The following is a 15202-nucleotide window of genomic DNA, read 5'->3' as shown; positions in this document are numbered from 1 at the left end:
AAAACTCTATTTGCTTAACTTTTACGCACCATTGACTTGCATTGGTGCATGCGTGTGCTTTCAGCACTGCACCCGAATCCCGCGGGCTTTTCCCGACTTCAGCATTGCTTGTCCTGACTGCTCCCAGCGATTCCCTAGGCCCTAGGCCTAACCACTGTTCGATTGGTATCTCTTATACCACTTTCTTAATATATGGTCTGAGTGGCCCCTCGCCCTCATCCATAATTGTGCAACTTTGTATGTTATACTGTGCTTTTGATTTAACGCTTGTGCCCCTTTGTTCATAAAGAATACTGGGGATTATTGTAAGTAATAAATACATATATTTTTATAATATATACTTGTGTGGTGTCCTTTCATTTGATATTACAGGACTGTGATTGGTAAAACAGCTCGCTTAACACGACCTCTTGAGTTAAGCCTTTAAGGCTGCTTAGTCTATGCTACCATTAAGATAGCTTGTCTACAAGGTTGACTTACAACCAGACACCATAAGGGTAAGCTTGGACTGATACAAGGTGGTTCCAGAATTGGAAACATCATATATCAGGTCAACTTCTCACAAGGATGAAGAGGGCTTCTATTACTATGAGGGAGAAGGCGAGGAAGACCAACGAACAAGTTTGGGCTCGGCATCCTCGGTGACCCAGGACCTGGATTGGCAGGACGTCGACGCCGAAAGCCCGGAAGAGACCGTAGAAACATATCCTTTGAGGCCTTCACCGCCAGACAACATTGGCATCTATAATATGGTCATCAAGAATGCGGCTGCAGCATATGGGGGTGAAACTAGAGGAAGAGAAACCAAAAGCCTGCTTCCTCTTAGAGACCCTGCTCCCCACTCAAATTAGGAGCCAATTCCTTCAAACAACAAACAGTGCGGCTGACCCTGGTTAGGCACTTCAATTTCTCAGTTTAACAAATCAGTACTGATTGTGTGCAACACGCGTCCGTAGCTTTCCACACTTATACTCCACTGTTCAACAGATACCAAACAATTTTTCAAAAGGGACGGTGCACAAAGAAGCAATATTCAGAAAGTTTCCAAAATCTTCAGTTACTAAGTTCTTTATTATTCCAATCTTTTAAAAAAAGCCTCAGCCAACGCGTTTCGTTCCAATGGAACTTAGTCAGGGCTCGATGATCTCGTGAAATTTAAAACATTGGGTCACAGGTCATAGTAGGCCAGAAAAATTCTTATATTCCATCGTCACAGTTTATATATAAAGCGAAAAAGAAAGTTGCATCTGTAACATCAATCACTCTCAGAGGTGTCCCAAGACCTAGCGCAAGTACCTCTTATCATTGCCTGTGGACTGTTGCAATCAAATTCACAATGGATAAGTAAAAGATGGCCTGAACTATATAATCCGACCTGCGGGCCCAACCGTCCTCCGAGGGTAATAATAAACCCTCATGGAAACAGTAATCCTGAAGGTCCAATAATATAGGACCACGTCTTCATCCAGAATGAGAGTATATCATAATATCAAAGATAAGGTACATCCAAGCGGCCCATCAGTCATGTGGTCATTTGACCTGAATGTAAACACACCCGACCCCTCGTATCAGGAACTAAGAGCAAATTCCTGCCCATGCTCCCAAGTGTCCTGGACCAGAGCAGGGAAGCATTCATGGAGCCATCAACCTGCAGATCTGTCACACCTAGGACAGAGAAAAAAAAAGCATTCCTCTAAGGACCCACCATACATCCAGGGATCCGGGGATCCATCACTGCAGCCACAGCCAGAAAAAGGGCCAACATTCCCACAATCTCAGGGCAGCCAGACAAGGAAAGTAAGAGGATAGAAAATGTAGAGGAATGCAGCAATTCACTGGTGCATTGCTAACTCTAATGCCCTACTTAACAGGCATACGTACTAGCATTGGGTGGAGGTCGGACAACTACTCAAACACCTCCAAGAACAATACCAGCAGAGAGCAGCACACCTGGTGTAGAAAGGCAAGAACATGGCAAACTCCTGCCTCAAATCAGCCCTGGATTCGGCAGACATATCCAGCATGCTCATGATGATTGGGATAACAGAAATAAGGCATGCCTGGCTGAGGATTTCAGGTTTCAAGCCGGAAGTCCAGAATAATATTCTAAACACTCCCTTCAATGGGAAACGCTGTTCGGAGCGCCAGTAGATGAAAAACTGACGCTGCTAAAGAAGGAGAATGAAACTGCAAGGTCCATGGGAGCATTGCAGTTCAGAGGTATGAGAAGGGGCACCCCAACAGGGGGAAACCAGCTGGGAACGTCACACCAGACATGCCAACAAACCTACCAGGGCAACAACCAAGCGCAGCAGGGTCAGTGTCAGCTAACCTGGCAGTACCTGGCAGTACCAGCCTAGGGCCAGTCCTTTGGCGGGTGATCGAATGGATGAGGGAAAATAAGAAGAGGGGGCCAGCACCCAATCTCAAAGTGACTCCGCTGCACCTAACGTGCCCACCCACACAACACTTCTCTGGGAGGGGCGCGACAAAGGACCCAAAATGCAATTACACGCACTCAAATCAGAGATCAGCAACATGTAACACCAGTAGGAGGCAGACTTTAAAATACTTCTTCCAGGAGTGGTAGAAAATAACAACAGACAAATGGATACTGAACATCATACAGTTCGGATACTGTATAGAACTGGAAAAGAAGCCACCAAACAGGAGACCAAAAAGCAAGGCGCGCTCTGCAAAATAACTCGCGCTCCTCCTACAGGAAGCACAAGAACTCCTCCACAAGGAAACAGTACAGTTCAAAGAAAGAAACCGGGGGTGTACTCAAACTACTTCCTCGTACCAAAGGTGGAGAAACGTTAAGACACATCCTGGATCTACGGTTCCTAAACCAATACATAAAGACTCAACAATTCAAAATGACATCCCTACAGGAGGTTATTCCTCAGATAAGGGACGGAGACTTTCTGTAAACCATAGACCTCAAAGACGCCTACCTACACATTCCCATGAACAGACAACACAAACATCTACTAAGATTTGCCATCATCAAAGCCCACTACCAGTTCACAGCCCTAGCCATCGGACTAAAATCCGCACCAAGGGTCTTCACAAAATGCCTCACAGCTGTAGCAGCGCACCTACGGAGGGAAGGAATTCATGTATACCCCTACCTTGACGACTGGCTGATAAAGGCAAGTTCCTAAAAAAATGCAAACTACATGCACAGCGGGTCACACAGACGCTGACAGAACTGGGATTCTCAATACACTGGGGGAAATCCTCAATGGAACCAGAACAGGTGAAGATCTTTCTGTGCGCACAGATCAACACCATCCAGAGCAAGGTGTTCCCCAGCGACAAGAGAACACTTGCCCTGCTGAAGGAGACACATCAATACCAGAAGGGGCAAGCTCTGACAGTGAGGACAGTGAGCAAGATAATGGGGATGATGGCGTCCTGCATACACCTAGTCCCCAATACACGACTCCACATGAGACCATTCCAAGAATGGCTCCAACAACAATGGTCACAAGCTACAGGGAGTTGGGAAGATCTAGTGGTTGTAACTCACACAGTGCAAAAGGAGATAACGTGGTGGAACAAAGAGAACATAACAAAGGGGAAGTCTTTAACACCACCAGGCAGACAGGCTCAGCAGACAGACATCAGCATCCCACGAGTGGGAGCTCAATGCAAAGGAAACACAAAGGCTATTCAAGAAGTGGAGGACCCCAAAAATTGACCTATTTGCAACACACCAGAATGCAAAATGCCAATACTTCGCATCCAGACAACCAGGGGAATGCCCTGTGGATAAGCTGGTTGAAGACATTTGCCTACGCTTTTCCCCCCAATACCACTGATACACAGAGGGCTCAGCAAATGCAGAAACAGCAACATGACACTGATTCTGGTAGCACCGCAGTGGGCCAGATAGTCCTGGTTCTCACAATTAGTAAAGATGGCGCAGGGACCACCACAGAAGTTCGCAAAAAGAAGAGACTTGCTCTCCATGCAAAACAGGGAGGTGTTTCACCCAGAGCCAGAGAGCCTCTGCCTAGCAGCCTGGCCCCTGAAGACGTAGAGTTTGCACACCTAAAACTCCCAGAGAGCACACTGCGGGTGCTGCGGGAGGCAAGGAGGCCTACCACACGGAGGTGCTATGTGGCAAAATGGAAACGATTCACACAATGGTGCATCAGGGAAAAGCTTCACAAGAAAATCACCAAGGAATCAACGGTGGTGAAATATTTAACACACTTGCTAAAAACAAACCTAAGCTGTACCTTGCTGAGAGTACACCTAGCAGCGATAGTAGCCTACACAAGAGGGGAGACTGGAAAAAGCTTCTTTACATCCCAGATAGTAAAGAGATTCCTAGAAGGGGCTAAAAGGATGCCCCCCCCCGCTCAAAAGAGGATGCCACTGCCTGCTATAGTTCTAACAGAGCTTATGAAAGTGCCTTTTGAACCCATCCACAAGGCCTCACTACAGATGCTCACAATGAAGACAGCCTTTCTGGTAGCAATCACCTCGCTACGCAGGGTTAGCGAGCTGCAAGCGTTAACACTACAGGAACCCTACATTCAAATACACAATGACAGGGTGGTAATGAGAAGAGACCCACACTATGCCAAAGGTGGTGTCAAGGTCCACATGAACCAAACAATACAGAAACCAAGTTTCTTTCAGAAACCATCCACAAGTGCGGAGAGGGCACTGCACACTCTGGACACTAGAAGGGGAGTAATGCATTACATTGAAAGAACTAAAGATCACAGGAAAACAAAGCAGTTCTTTGTGTCCTTTGCAAGCAGTTTCCTGGGAAGACCAGTAACAAAAGGCACCATCGCACGATGGATCGCACAGACTATCCAATTCTACCACAAGCAGGCAGGTCTAGAACTACTAGAAGGAGCACCAGCCCACTCTACCAGGAAAAAAGGAGCAACAATAGCCTTCCTGGCAAACACACCCATCCAAGACATCTGCCGGGAGGCAACATGGGCTTCAGTGCACACATTCATTAAACACTACTGCGTGGATATACAGATGAACAAGGAAGCACAAGTAGGACAAAAAGTGCTTCAACATATATTCAACAACCAACGCTCATCTTCCACCCAGCCGCCACAAACATAAGAAACCGCTACAAAGTCTATGCACAGCATAGTGAATCGAGAAAGATTCACGCTTCAAAACTAATAGTTTCTTACATGTCGTGTAGTTTTGCAGCTTGAAGACTTTCTGGATTCCACCCACCTCCGCCAGAAAGATGAGACAGGAGGAGAAGAGAAAATAAAGATTATATAATAATCAGACTCTTTAAGAGACAACATTATAGTTCCTATAAATGAAGGAAGGACTTGAGAATAGTGGAAAAGGATAAACAAACATGACACAAAAACAAGAAAAAAGGAATCCGAAGATGGCGCCCAAAGGTGGGAGCTTCCAGGGGAAGCACGCCGGCGTCACAGGAGGACACCAAATAGTGGGACATCGACGCCCACCTGGGCTACGGGAAAAAAAATATACTACGATTCCAGACCCAACCACTAGACCACGGAATAATGCACAGCATAGTGAATCCAGAAAGTCTTCAAGCTGCAAAACTACACCAACAGGTCATTCCCTGGTGTTCCTAGAGGCACACTTATTCTGGAAACCTTCTTATTTTAGGACAGAAGTGTAGGTAGTGGTGGGATATCTCGCCAAAACCGTTAAAAACAACATCTTGTTCTGTTCAAGGATCAAAACAATGCTTTCTGCCTGCCAATATATTAGCACGGTAGTGGGCGGGGATAATATCAGCTGATTTACTGAAGAACATGTGCACATTGTAGCCCCATGCCTCTTGAACTATCTTCCAAGGTATATCCAGTTCTTGAGATTGTGGGTTTTCATAGATACCAGCTTAATATATCTGTTAAGATGTGGCTTAATTGTCGTCTGTGGGTGATCATTGGCAAATTATTTCTGTTTTGTGTCAATTCTTGTATCTTTAAATTTGGGATCACATTAAATCTATTCATATATGTAACATGCTCTTTGTGTGTATTTGGGCTATTAAATTGCAGCTCAGGATTTTGAATGTTTTTATTTAATTATTCGGTTGTGCACTGTAAACTAAGGTTGCTGAGTTGTTCTTGATGGTTGAGGGTTGAAGTACCTCTCTTTCACACCTGCCCTAGGTGTCCCAGTCTTTATAGTAACTTAAACTTCCCAAGCTCAGCCATCATTTTGGCCTTTTTGTATGTTTCCAATAGGGCAAAGGAGGTACGAAGACCTTGATGAACACTATCATGCAGCTGAGAAAGATTTGCAATCACCCCTACATGTTCCAGCACATAGAGGTATGTAATGCTTTCACAACATCCCAGGTAGACATTTTTCAGGTGCTCTTGTAGAGCAAGAACATGCAGGATGTTGGATAGGGGACGGTGATTCATGTTCAGTTGCAGCACATTCAGTTGCTTGGGCAGTAGTGTTGTACCTCTTGTGGCAGCATATTCTCCAGAGTGTTTATCATAGCCAGATTCATGAGCGTTAAATATGTTCTTAACGTTGGCGTAGATTGCATTGGCAGAGGACAGAAGGATTTTACACATGCAAAAGTGGGAGGTACGCTTATGTTTTAAGAGTTTCCTTTCCTGTAATAAATATTCTTCATCTTGAATGACTCCTTCCAAACAGTAAATTATTGGCTTTTTAATGTTTATATTGTACACAAATGACTAAGAACTCTTTGTCGCTTAACAAAAAATAAAATTGGGGTACATATGTTATAGTAGCAACCTTGTTACAGTGCATCATACACCACAGAACCACATCAGAAATAATCTACACAAGTGGAAAAGGGTAAACAAGGTAAGCAATACACACTGGGAGAGGGGAGACCCAGTTATTTGTGACAGTGTCTATCATGCCTGTATCCGAGACAATATACACCTTGGCATGCTTCATCATTGGACCAACATTGAACCTGCTTATTTTTTTTTTTTACTATTTAATTGCACAGAAAATTTGCAATTGCAAAAAGAAGGGTAAAAACAAGGTCCTGAGGAAATCCTACTCACACTTTATGGGCTATATAAAGGCTGAAACATGTCGACCAGTCGGATGCCTGGGAACATTGATTCCTAAAAGCATCACACTAATCTATTTTATCCTAGCCCTAGACCCCAGAATAATTAATTGTTTGCAAAGGATTTAAAGGCGGTTTTAACACACTCACTAAACCCAGCCTTTACTCACTGCTACCACTTATAGAGCTCCACTTACCAATGTGTCGGGCCCACCCATTCAGGTTCAGTGTCAGGGTGCAGTGATGAAGCATGCATGTATGTATGTATGAATATATATATATATATATATATAATATATATATATATATATATTTTCGAGGCATGTGAGCTGGAGATCTAATGCTTATGCATAGATCGCCATCTAGTGTTGGGTCCGGATGTTTGCACTTTAGTCACAAGGTATGTGACTCCTCCTTTAGGTGATAGTGCGCATGGTCATCAGCTCCATCTTCAGATTGTTTTTTTCCGCCATCGGGTTAGGATGTTACTCGCTGCGCTCCAGTTCGACGCCGATCCTTCGGTTCCTCTCAGTGCGTAGAACACTCATCCTCAAAGGTATTGTTTCCGACCGCGTTCTCCATTTTTTGTGTATGGTGTTTATTGATAAAACTCTATTTCGATCGGAGAGCTCGTGGTAGGCCGTCAGGCCTAGCCCGCGGTGCGACTCGCAGTCGATGGAACGAACTTCCTTTAAATTCTGTCCTCGGCGCCATGCGAAATACCCACGCACCGACTCTCACAAAGTGTTCAACCTGTGTTTGTCACCGTAACACAGTGAATATGACTGCGACGCGTGCCGAGGGTTCCGCTCCAAAAAGACTCTCCGCGACCGTCTGGCTCGACAACGTGACATGTAGAGCCAACACACTGCTCCATTCCGGACCTCTTCGGACCTGAATCGGATGAAGAAGCCAGCGACGCTATCGGAGCCGAGGAGGAACAGGAACAGATCTCCCTTTCTGACGATAGCTCCGACCGGGATGAAAACATCCGGCATGGACAACATACTGTTAGTACAGTTCCTACCGCGCCCGACTCACAAGTCAACCGAAAAAGAAGGCTCCGGACCAGCCCGTGCACTCGGGCCCCGGTCGGCACCGAGACCATGATTTCGTCGACCCGCCTTCTGGCTCGGCATCGAAGCCTACCAAAAAGTCTTCCGGCTCCGAAAAGCCCTATTTCAAGTCGGGCACGAGCTAAAGCCTTCGGGGTCGAAGACAGTCCGGCTCCGAACATCACTACTCTGCACTGACAACCACCTCAGATCCGAAAATAACCCTGAAACTGTCAGCACCGAAACCTTTGATGCCGATACAGGCTGAAACATCAAAGTCACCTAAAAAGCATAGTTTAATGAGCCGCTCGAAAAACCGGACCCAAAACAGAACATTTTGGTCACACATCCAAAAACTGGACACATTACCACTAAGGTGACTCTAAAGAGAGGGGCTAATAATGAAGAGGAATGTCAAATTCCATTGAAAAGAAATATTGGTACCAACCCTTCCCCTCCTCTTCTTCCATCAACACCTTTGCCTCAGTCTCTACCTGTGCCAACTTCACCTGAGCACTCACCACCACATACACCTGACAGTCAGGGTGATGGGGATGAGAATAATGATGATGATCAGCCAGGACCTACAGATGAGTGGGATGACAACAACACTGACTCGCCACACAGACAATGATCCTGACCTATATCCTGCCAGGCGCTCTCCACCAGACTACAGTGTAGGCTATATTGAATTGCTAGGCAGGGCTGCCAATTACCACGGGGTCCAGCTCCATAAAGGAATCCCTTGTTGAGGATTTCTTTTTCGAAACATTTAACAGCACACACAAATCTACTCATATGTTACCCATGCTCAAGGGAATGACCAGGCATGTAGACGAGATATTTAAGGATCCTGTCAGGGCACGTATCCTTACCCCTAGAGTGGATAAAAAATACAAACCCGCACCATCTGATCCACACTACATAAGAGGACAATTACCATTAGACTCGTTAGTCGTTTCCAATGCACGCAAAAGGCCAAACTCCCAAACTACTGGAGACACTCCACCCCCAGATAAGGAGTCAAAGCTCCTTGATGCTTCGGGGAAAAGAGTAGCCTTCCAGGCAGCTAACTTCTGGCGCATAGCTAACGCACAAGCATTGCTAGCCAGATATGACCATGCGCATTGGGAGGAAATGGAACAACTCATCCAATTTCTACCCCATGAACACAAATCTAAAGCGCAAGACCTGGTATGTGGGGGACAATTAATTTCAAACAATCAAATTAGGTGTTCCCTAGATGCTGCTGACACATTTGCCAGAGCGGTGAACACTAGCATCCTTTTAAGAAGACACGCCTGACTACGCATATCAGGGTTCAAACCCGAGGTTTAAACCTCCATTTTGAACACATCTTTTGATAAAGAACACCTTTTTGGGCTGTTGGTAGATTCTTCGCTTGAGAAGATGAAAAAAGATACTAAAGTGGCTAAATCTGTGGGAGCCCTTCAGTCTATACAAGGCTGTGGTTCCTTTCGGCATGGTCCAAAAATACTTCCTCAGAAACTGCATCCACCTATAAGGGCAATACCAACCCTCAGGTTCCAAAACTAACTTCAGAGGGGGTTATAGAGTAAACAACGGCAGAGGTAGATGTTCCAACACACTTCACCCCCCCCCTCCAATACAAAGCAGTGACTTGTCCATAGTTCCCCCATACCACTTAACACCTGTGGGGGAAGACTGTCACAATTCCTACCAAAGTGGCACTCGATAACAACAGACAAGTTGGTTCTACAAATTATCCATTCTGGCTACTGCCTGAAGTTCATCAACACTCCTCCAAACATTCCCCCAAAGTCACACAAGCTTTCACTGGATCACCTACACCTCCTCAAATAAGAGGTAGAATCCCTACCACTAAAATAAGCTATAGAGCCCGTACCACCACAACATCAAGGGTCGGGTGTGTATCCCTTTTACTTCCTAATTCCTAAAAAGGACGGCTCTCTCAGACCAATATATATATATATATAGGCTTTCCTGTTTTCAGTTTCTATTTTTGGTAAATTCTGGTGGTGTTTTTTCAGTGTTTTCCAGTGATTTCCATACCTCAAAAAAACAGTGCTTTTCAGTGTTTACTCATTTTCACGCCATAAAAAACAACTGAAACAGTGTTTTGCCGGTGTTTATGGAACGATTTGCTTTTATAATTGCTTTTTCAATTTTTCCTCAGAAACTGTATACTGCTCTACATTTCAGAAGCTTAATAAAGTCATGAAATACTTTCCATTGTCCTTTGATTCTGCAGTTCAGATTTAACAAGCATTTGCAATGCACTAGGTCTTGCATTTATGTGAGTTTAAGCTATTGGCATTGTAAATGACAAAGCCTTTTATGTTTTAAAAACGAAATCAAAAAAAGGCATTATTTTCAATGTGAATAGCTCAAACTTGTGTAAATGCAAGACCTATTACATTGTAAATGTTTGTTTAAAATGAAAGCATGCATTGGTCACTCAACAAGTGTTTGTGAACTATACGTAGAGAACTTTTTTAAATGCTATTATGAAATTGCAATGTGGCCGAAGGGGCACATGCAAGTCCAAAAAATGGGGTTAAGAAAGACTTCCTCTAGCAAAAAAAAATAAGTATTTGGAGCTTTGTTGTTGCACTTGATTTTTGTTTGTCCAACAGTGATGGTAGCTTTTGCTCTTTTGACTGCTCTCCAAAAGGACTGTGTAGCAGCTGCTGAAATGGAACAAGGTACTGTTAGGTGCACCATGTGCTGGGCTGCGTGCGTTGTGGACTCCAGGAACATGTGGGCGACTTGGGAAGGGACCAGTATGCTGGGGAGGAAGAGGCAGTGTATTACCATATTTGTTTACAGTTAATGCAGAGTTGCCATCACGCACACTTCGCTCCACCACCTAGGCTAAATTCATAGTGCCCAGGACTAGGCTGTCCCGTATGGGTGATTGCTCCTTTGCTTACCTGGGCCCCCCTCTGTGGAATGCTCTTCCGCTACCACTCCGGAATGAAACCAGTTATACGCACTTTCGTAAGTTACTCAAAACCTGATTGTTTAATCAGTAATTCCTTTCCTGCTCCTTCTCTGGCTTGGCGCCGGGAAGCCCTTTTTGGGTAGCTGTTGTGCCCGATATAAATTTAAATAAATAACATACTGCACCATACATTAGTAATATAATTGCGACAGTGTGCCCAAAAAATGCATCACCACCAGTTACATACTATGCCCATACCACCCTCCTGAACAATTGTAACTCATTTGTGACACAGGTGCTTTGAGCTACCTTTTGATTTTTGTGCTACCTTTTGATTTTTTACATTCCTTATGATTTTAGTTATGCAACATTGATGGCAGCACCCGCACCCTGACAATTGTTCCTGCACACTAGGTATGGCGTGTAAATATGGCACAGTAATCATGTCTTGTGAGTGCGCTGATTAACTGTCAACAATCGGGTTGATTCCAGCTAATACCAGACTTCTGTGAACTGAAACAATATAGACAGACTTGCAAACAGGCCAGTAGCATCAAACCCGCTCAACACTCACCTCTCACAGGGTAATTCTAGAACTTTCTAGAGTTGTCTGGAAGTTGGCACAAGAGCAGAAAGAGCATGGCATCGCTCTAATCTCAACTGGAATAAATGTGTAACTATTCCTTGCACTGATGGCTACAGGGACAACGATGCCAACCATTTGGAGTATGTGTAAATGATCTTTCCCGGCCAAATGAAATATTCAAAGCTTGCAGCAGCCAGTGAGGCCCTCGGAATGCCAGGTAATTACCTCCAGATATGTTTGTGGAAGCAACCACATTAAGGAGGAAAACCGGCAAGGGGAAGAGATGGGGAAAAGAGAGCGGAGTGCGCGCCTCACTGAGTACAGATGGAAAGTCTCCGGAACTCATCTGTAGAAAAGGAGGAAGAAAGGAAAGCGAGGTGGCGGTGGAGGGGGGTATAAGTGATGGAGGAAATTAGGTGATACTGGGAGAGGAAAGTGAAGAGGGGGGAGGAAATAAGGAGAATGCAAAAATAACTACGCAAAAGAGAAGAAGGGAAGGAAAGAAGCAAAGGGGTCGTTAGAAATGAACTAGATTAAAAATGATCAATAGCAAGGAAAGTGACGAGGGATGGAAAGAAGAAAGAGTAGACTATGAAGCAGATTAGAGTGGCTCTGAAGCCAAAGGAAATTAAAGAATTAAACAAAGTTGTAAAAAGTAGATGAAAATTAATGATTCAGGGGAGGTGGCAAGCAGCCCGAGGTGACAGAATGGAATGAAAAATATTCATACTTTGTGTTGGCGTAGTTCTTCATGTAGTAATAATAGAATATATTAATGCGCAAGCCTGTAATGTTTTACTGGTCCTGCTCAGATGGATGAAGGCCTGAGCCCGTCTTGTCAGATTTGAGCCCGAAGTGACTGCAGAGGGTACAAGGGTCTCTCACACAGCGCCGAGCGGTTAACTCGCTGAGATATTTTACTGACTGAATGAATGTAAATAGGGAGTAAAGATAGAAGGGGAAGGAAAGCATGGCGGCTGGTGAAATAACGCAGCAAACCCAGGAAGAGTAACGAGACGTGCATCCCAGTGAGGGGCCCTGCAGGCCTTAGTTCGCTCTGCACGACACCCCCTCAGCTTTGACTGGTGTCAGGTCTGTATGCTGCAGGCTCCAGCCGAGGCCCTGTGGTGGTTTCGTAGTAATAGTCGGGCCATCTATTGCGGGGAAACAGAGAGCAAGAGCAGAACCCTGTTAATTGCCCTCATCACTTCCTGTTCAAGGAGAGTGAAAACTCTGTCTCGCAACATCTCCCGTGGTGAGGCCCCACTGTCATACCCTAAGGCCAGGGCGGGAGCTCCCACCACATGCTGTGACTGCTGGGGTTGGCCCATTGTCATTCTATTTGTGGCAATGGGCCGCGATATTCTGTGCTGGGCTGCGTAGAGGCTGCAGCAGCCTCTTGAATTCAGATCAGGAGAGCCAGTCCGAACACTGATGGGGGTAAATAATGGCTCACATCAAGCCTCGGGCACTGGGCCTCAGGTACTGGCCGAATGCCTACCTTGCCAATCCGACGACCAAGGCTCATGTTTCACCCGCTAGAACCGGGCCTGCCCTTGATACCAATGTGCGGTGCCCGCCCCCACCCCCACCCCCGTCGCCCACTCCTCAATTAACAGAGTCGTTAAGTAAATGGTATTTTGAAAGACCGGTGAAGTACTGCCGCTGCAGTAAAACAGCAGACCACAACAGCTCCTCTTCCCCCACGTGAGCCAGGCAGGCGGCCTGGTGTTACTCTGGCCCTTGGGCCATTCACACCTCGGCTTTCCATTTGCAAAGGCAGTGTCTTTCCTCTGACGCCTCCGTGCCAGACGCCCCAGGCAGGCCAATGGTTTGTATTACTGTGGCTCCATCAAGTGGACAAGAGACGCAACAACAATGAAAATCAGTCAGACTCGGTTTAAACCGGGTCAGTTGATTTTCATTCGGTAGTGTATTGTCCAGCATAGTCGGTTTAAACCGAATTCCGGACAGCCTATATATATATCTCAGAGAATTACATTCAGTCAGACCAGTTCCACATGGTAACACTTCAACAGGTCCTAGCTCTTTTGCAAAAGGGTGACTTTCTATCTACTCTAGACTTAAAGGATGCCTACTTTCACATTCCAATCCACCCGGCTCACCGCAAATTTCTCAGGTTTGTGGTAGCAGGTCAACATTACCAATTCAAGGTACTCCCATTCGGAGTCACCACATCCCCCAGAGTTTTCACAAAGTTTCTGGCGGTAGTAGCTGCGCATCTAAGAAGACAAAGCATTCATGTCTTCTCATACCTGGACGATTGGCTCATCAAAGCCACCACGTATAAACAATGCCGCAAGCATACTGCCGTAACCATTCAGGTGCTTCACCAGCTGGGGCTTACAGTCAATGTGCTAAAATCAAATCTTCAGTCAGCCAAAACCCAGAACTATCTAGGAGTCACTTTGAATACTCAAACGGCTCTAGCGTTTCTCAACACAGCCAGACTTCAAAAAATTCAGGCATTAATTCTCCAGTTTCAAGGCAGTCATTCACTTCCAGCTCGAGTTTTTATGCAGCTGTTGGGAATGACGGCATCTTGCATCATGATCGTTCTCCATGCCTGGCTTCACATGCGTCCACTTCAAGAATGCTTAGCCAGTCAGTGGAACCAGTCACACGGTCTATTAACCGATCTAGTGTTGGTAAGCAGCCATACTCATCGCTCTATGCAGTGGTGGAACACCCGAAATTTGTCAAAAGGACTTCCGATCCTAGACCCGGTTCCACAGACAGTATTAACAGTGGACACGTCCCTATCTGGCTGGGGAGCTCATCTTCAACAATATACAGTGCAAGAGCTGTGGAGCCACCAGCAAAAGTTGCTCCACATCAATCATTTAGAGCCCATGACAATCTTTCTATCTCTCAAAGCCTTTCAAGATCACTTGTCTGGAAAAGCTGTCTTGGTTCAAACCGACAACATGACAGCTATGAATTCCATACAGAAACAGGGGAGGTCACACACTCTCCAACTGTCCCACTTAGCCCAAGATATCTGGAAGTGGGCCATTCACCACAACATCTATTTTCTAGCGGAACACCTCCCAGGAGTCAACAACCACATTGCGGACCTCCTCAGAGGTATCAAATACACGAATGGGAACTTCATCCTCAAGTTTTCCACCCATACTTCCAAGCTTGGGTAGTCCCTCACATAGATCTGTTTGCTGCACCCCAAAATGCAAAATGCCAAAGCTTCACCTCCAGGTATTGACACCAGTTACCCAAGCAATGCTCTATGGATGAACTGGTCAGGGATATTTGCTTATGCTGTTTCGCCTCTCCCACTCATTCCATGAGTGATTCGGAAACTCAGGCAAACATCTCTCACGCTAATCCTGGTAGCTCCAACTTGGGCATGTCAACCCTGGTTCACAACCCTGTTGGAACTCTCTCTGGTGCCACATCAAAAATTACTTTTAACTCACAGTCTCCTCACACAGAGCCATGGAGAAATCAAACACCCAGATCCCAAACAATTGAACCTCGCGATCTGGCTCCTTAATTCAGTTTGGTTATCTGAATCTTCCACCATACTA

The 15202-nt window shown here is 45.4% G+C and overlaps 1 protein-coding gene across 5 annotated transcripts in view; it reads left to right on the top strand.

Annotated features, from left to right (window-relative positions):
- SMARCA4 (SWI/SNF related BAF chromatin remodeling complex subunit ATPase 4) overlaps positions 1-15202 on the top strand; it is a 778095-nt gene that overhangs the window by 192745 nt on the left and 570148 nt on the right. For all 5 annotated transcript variants that reach the window (XM_078684950.1, XM_078684957.1, XM_078684972.1 and 2 more), the window contains exon 22: positions 6231-6317. In XM_078684950.1, the coding sequence (XP_078541076.1) occupies positions 6231-6317 (87 nt within the window). The remainder of the gene's footprint in view (positions 1-6230; positions 6318-15202) is intronic.

Source organism: Lissotriton helveticus, chromosome 1_1 (assembly GCF_964261635.1).
Source record: "Lissotriton helveticus chromosome 1_1, aLisHel1.1, whole genome shotgun sequence".
In the NCBI taxonomy this organism is placed as follows: domain Eukaryota; kingdom Metazoa; phylum Chordata; class Amphibia; order Caudata; family Salamandridae; genus Lissotriton; species Lissotriton helveticus.
Note: the sequence above shows the minus strand (reverse complement) of the source record. Positions and strands in the feature narration are given on the sequence as shown.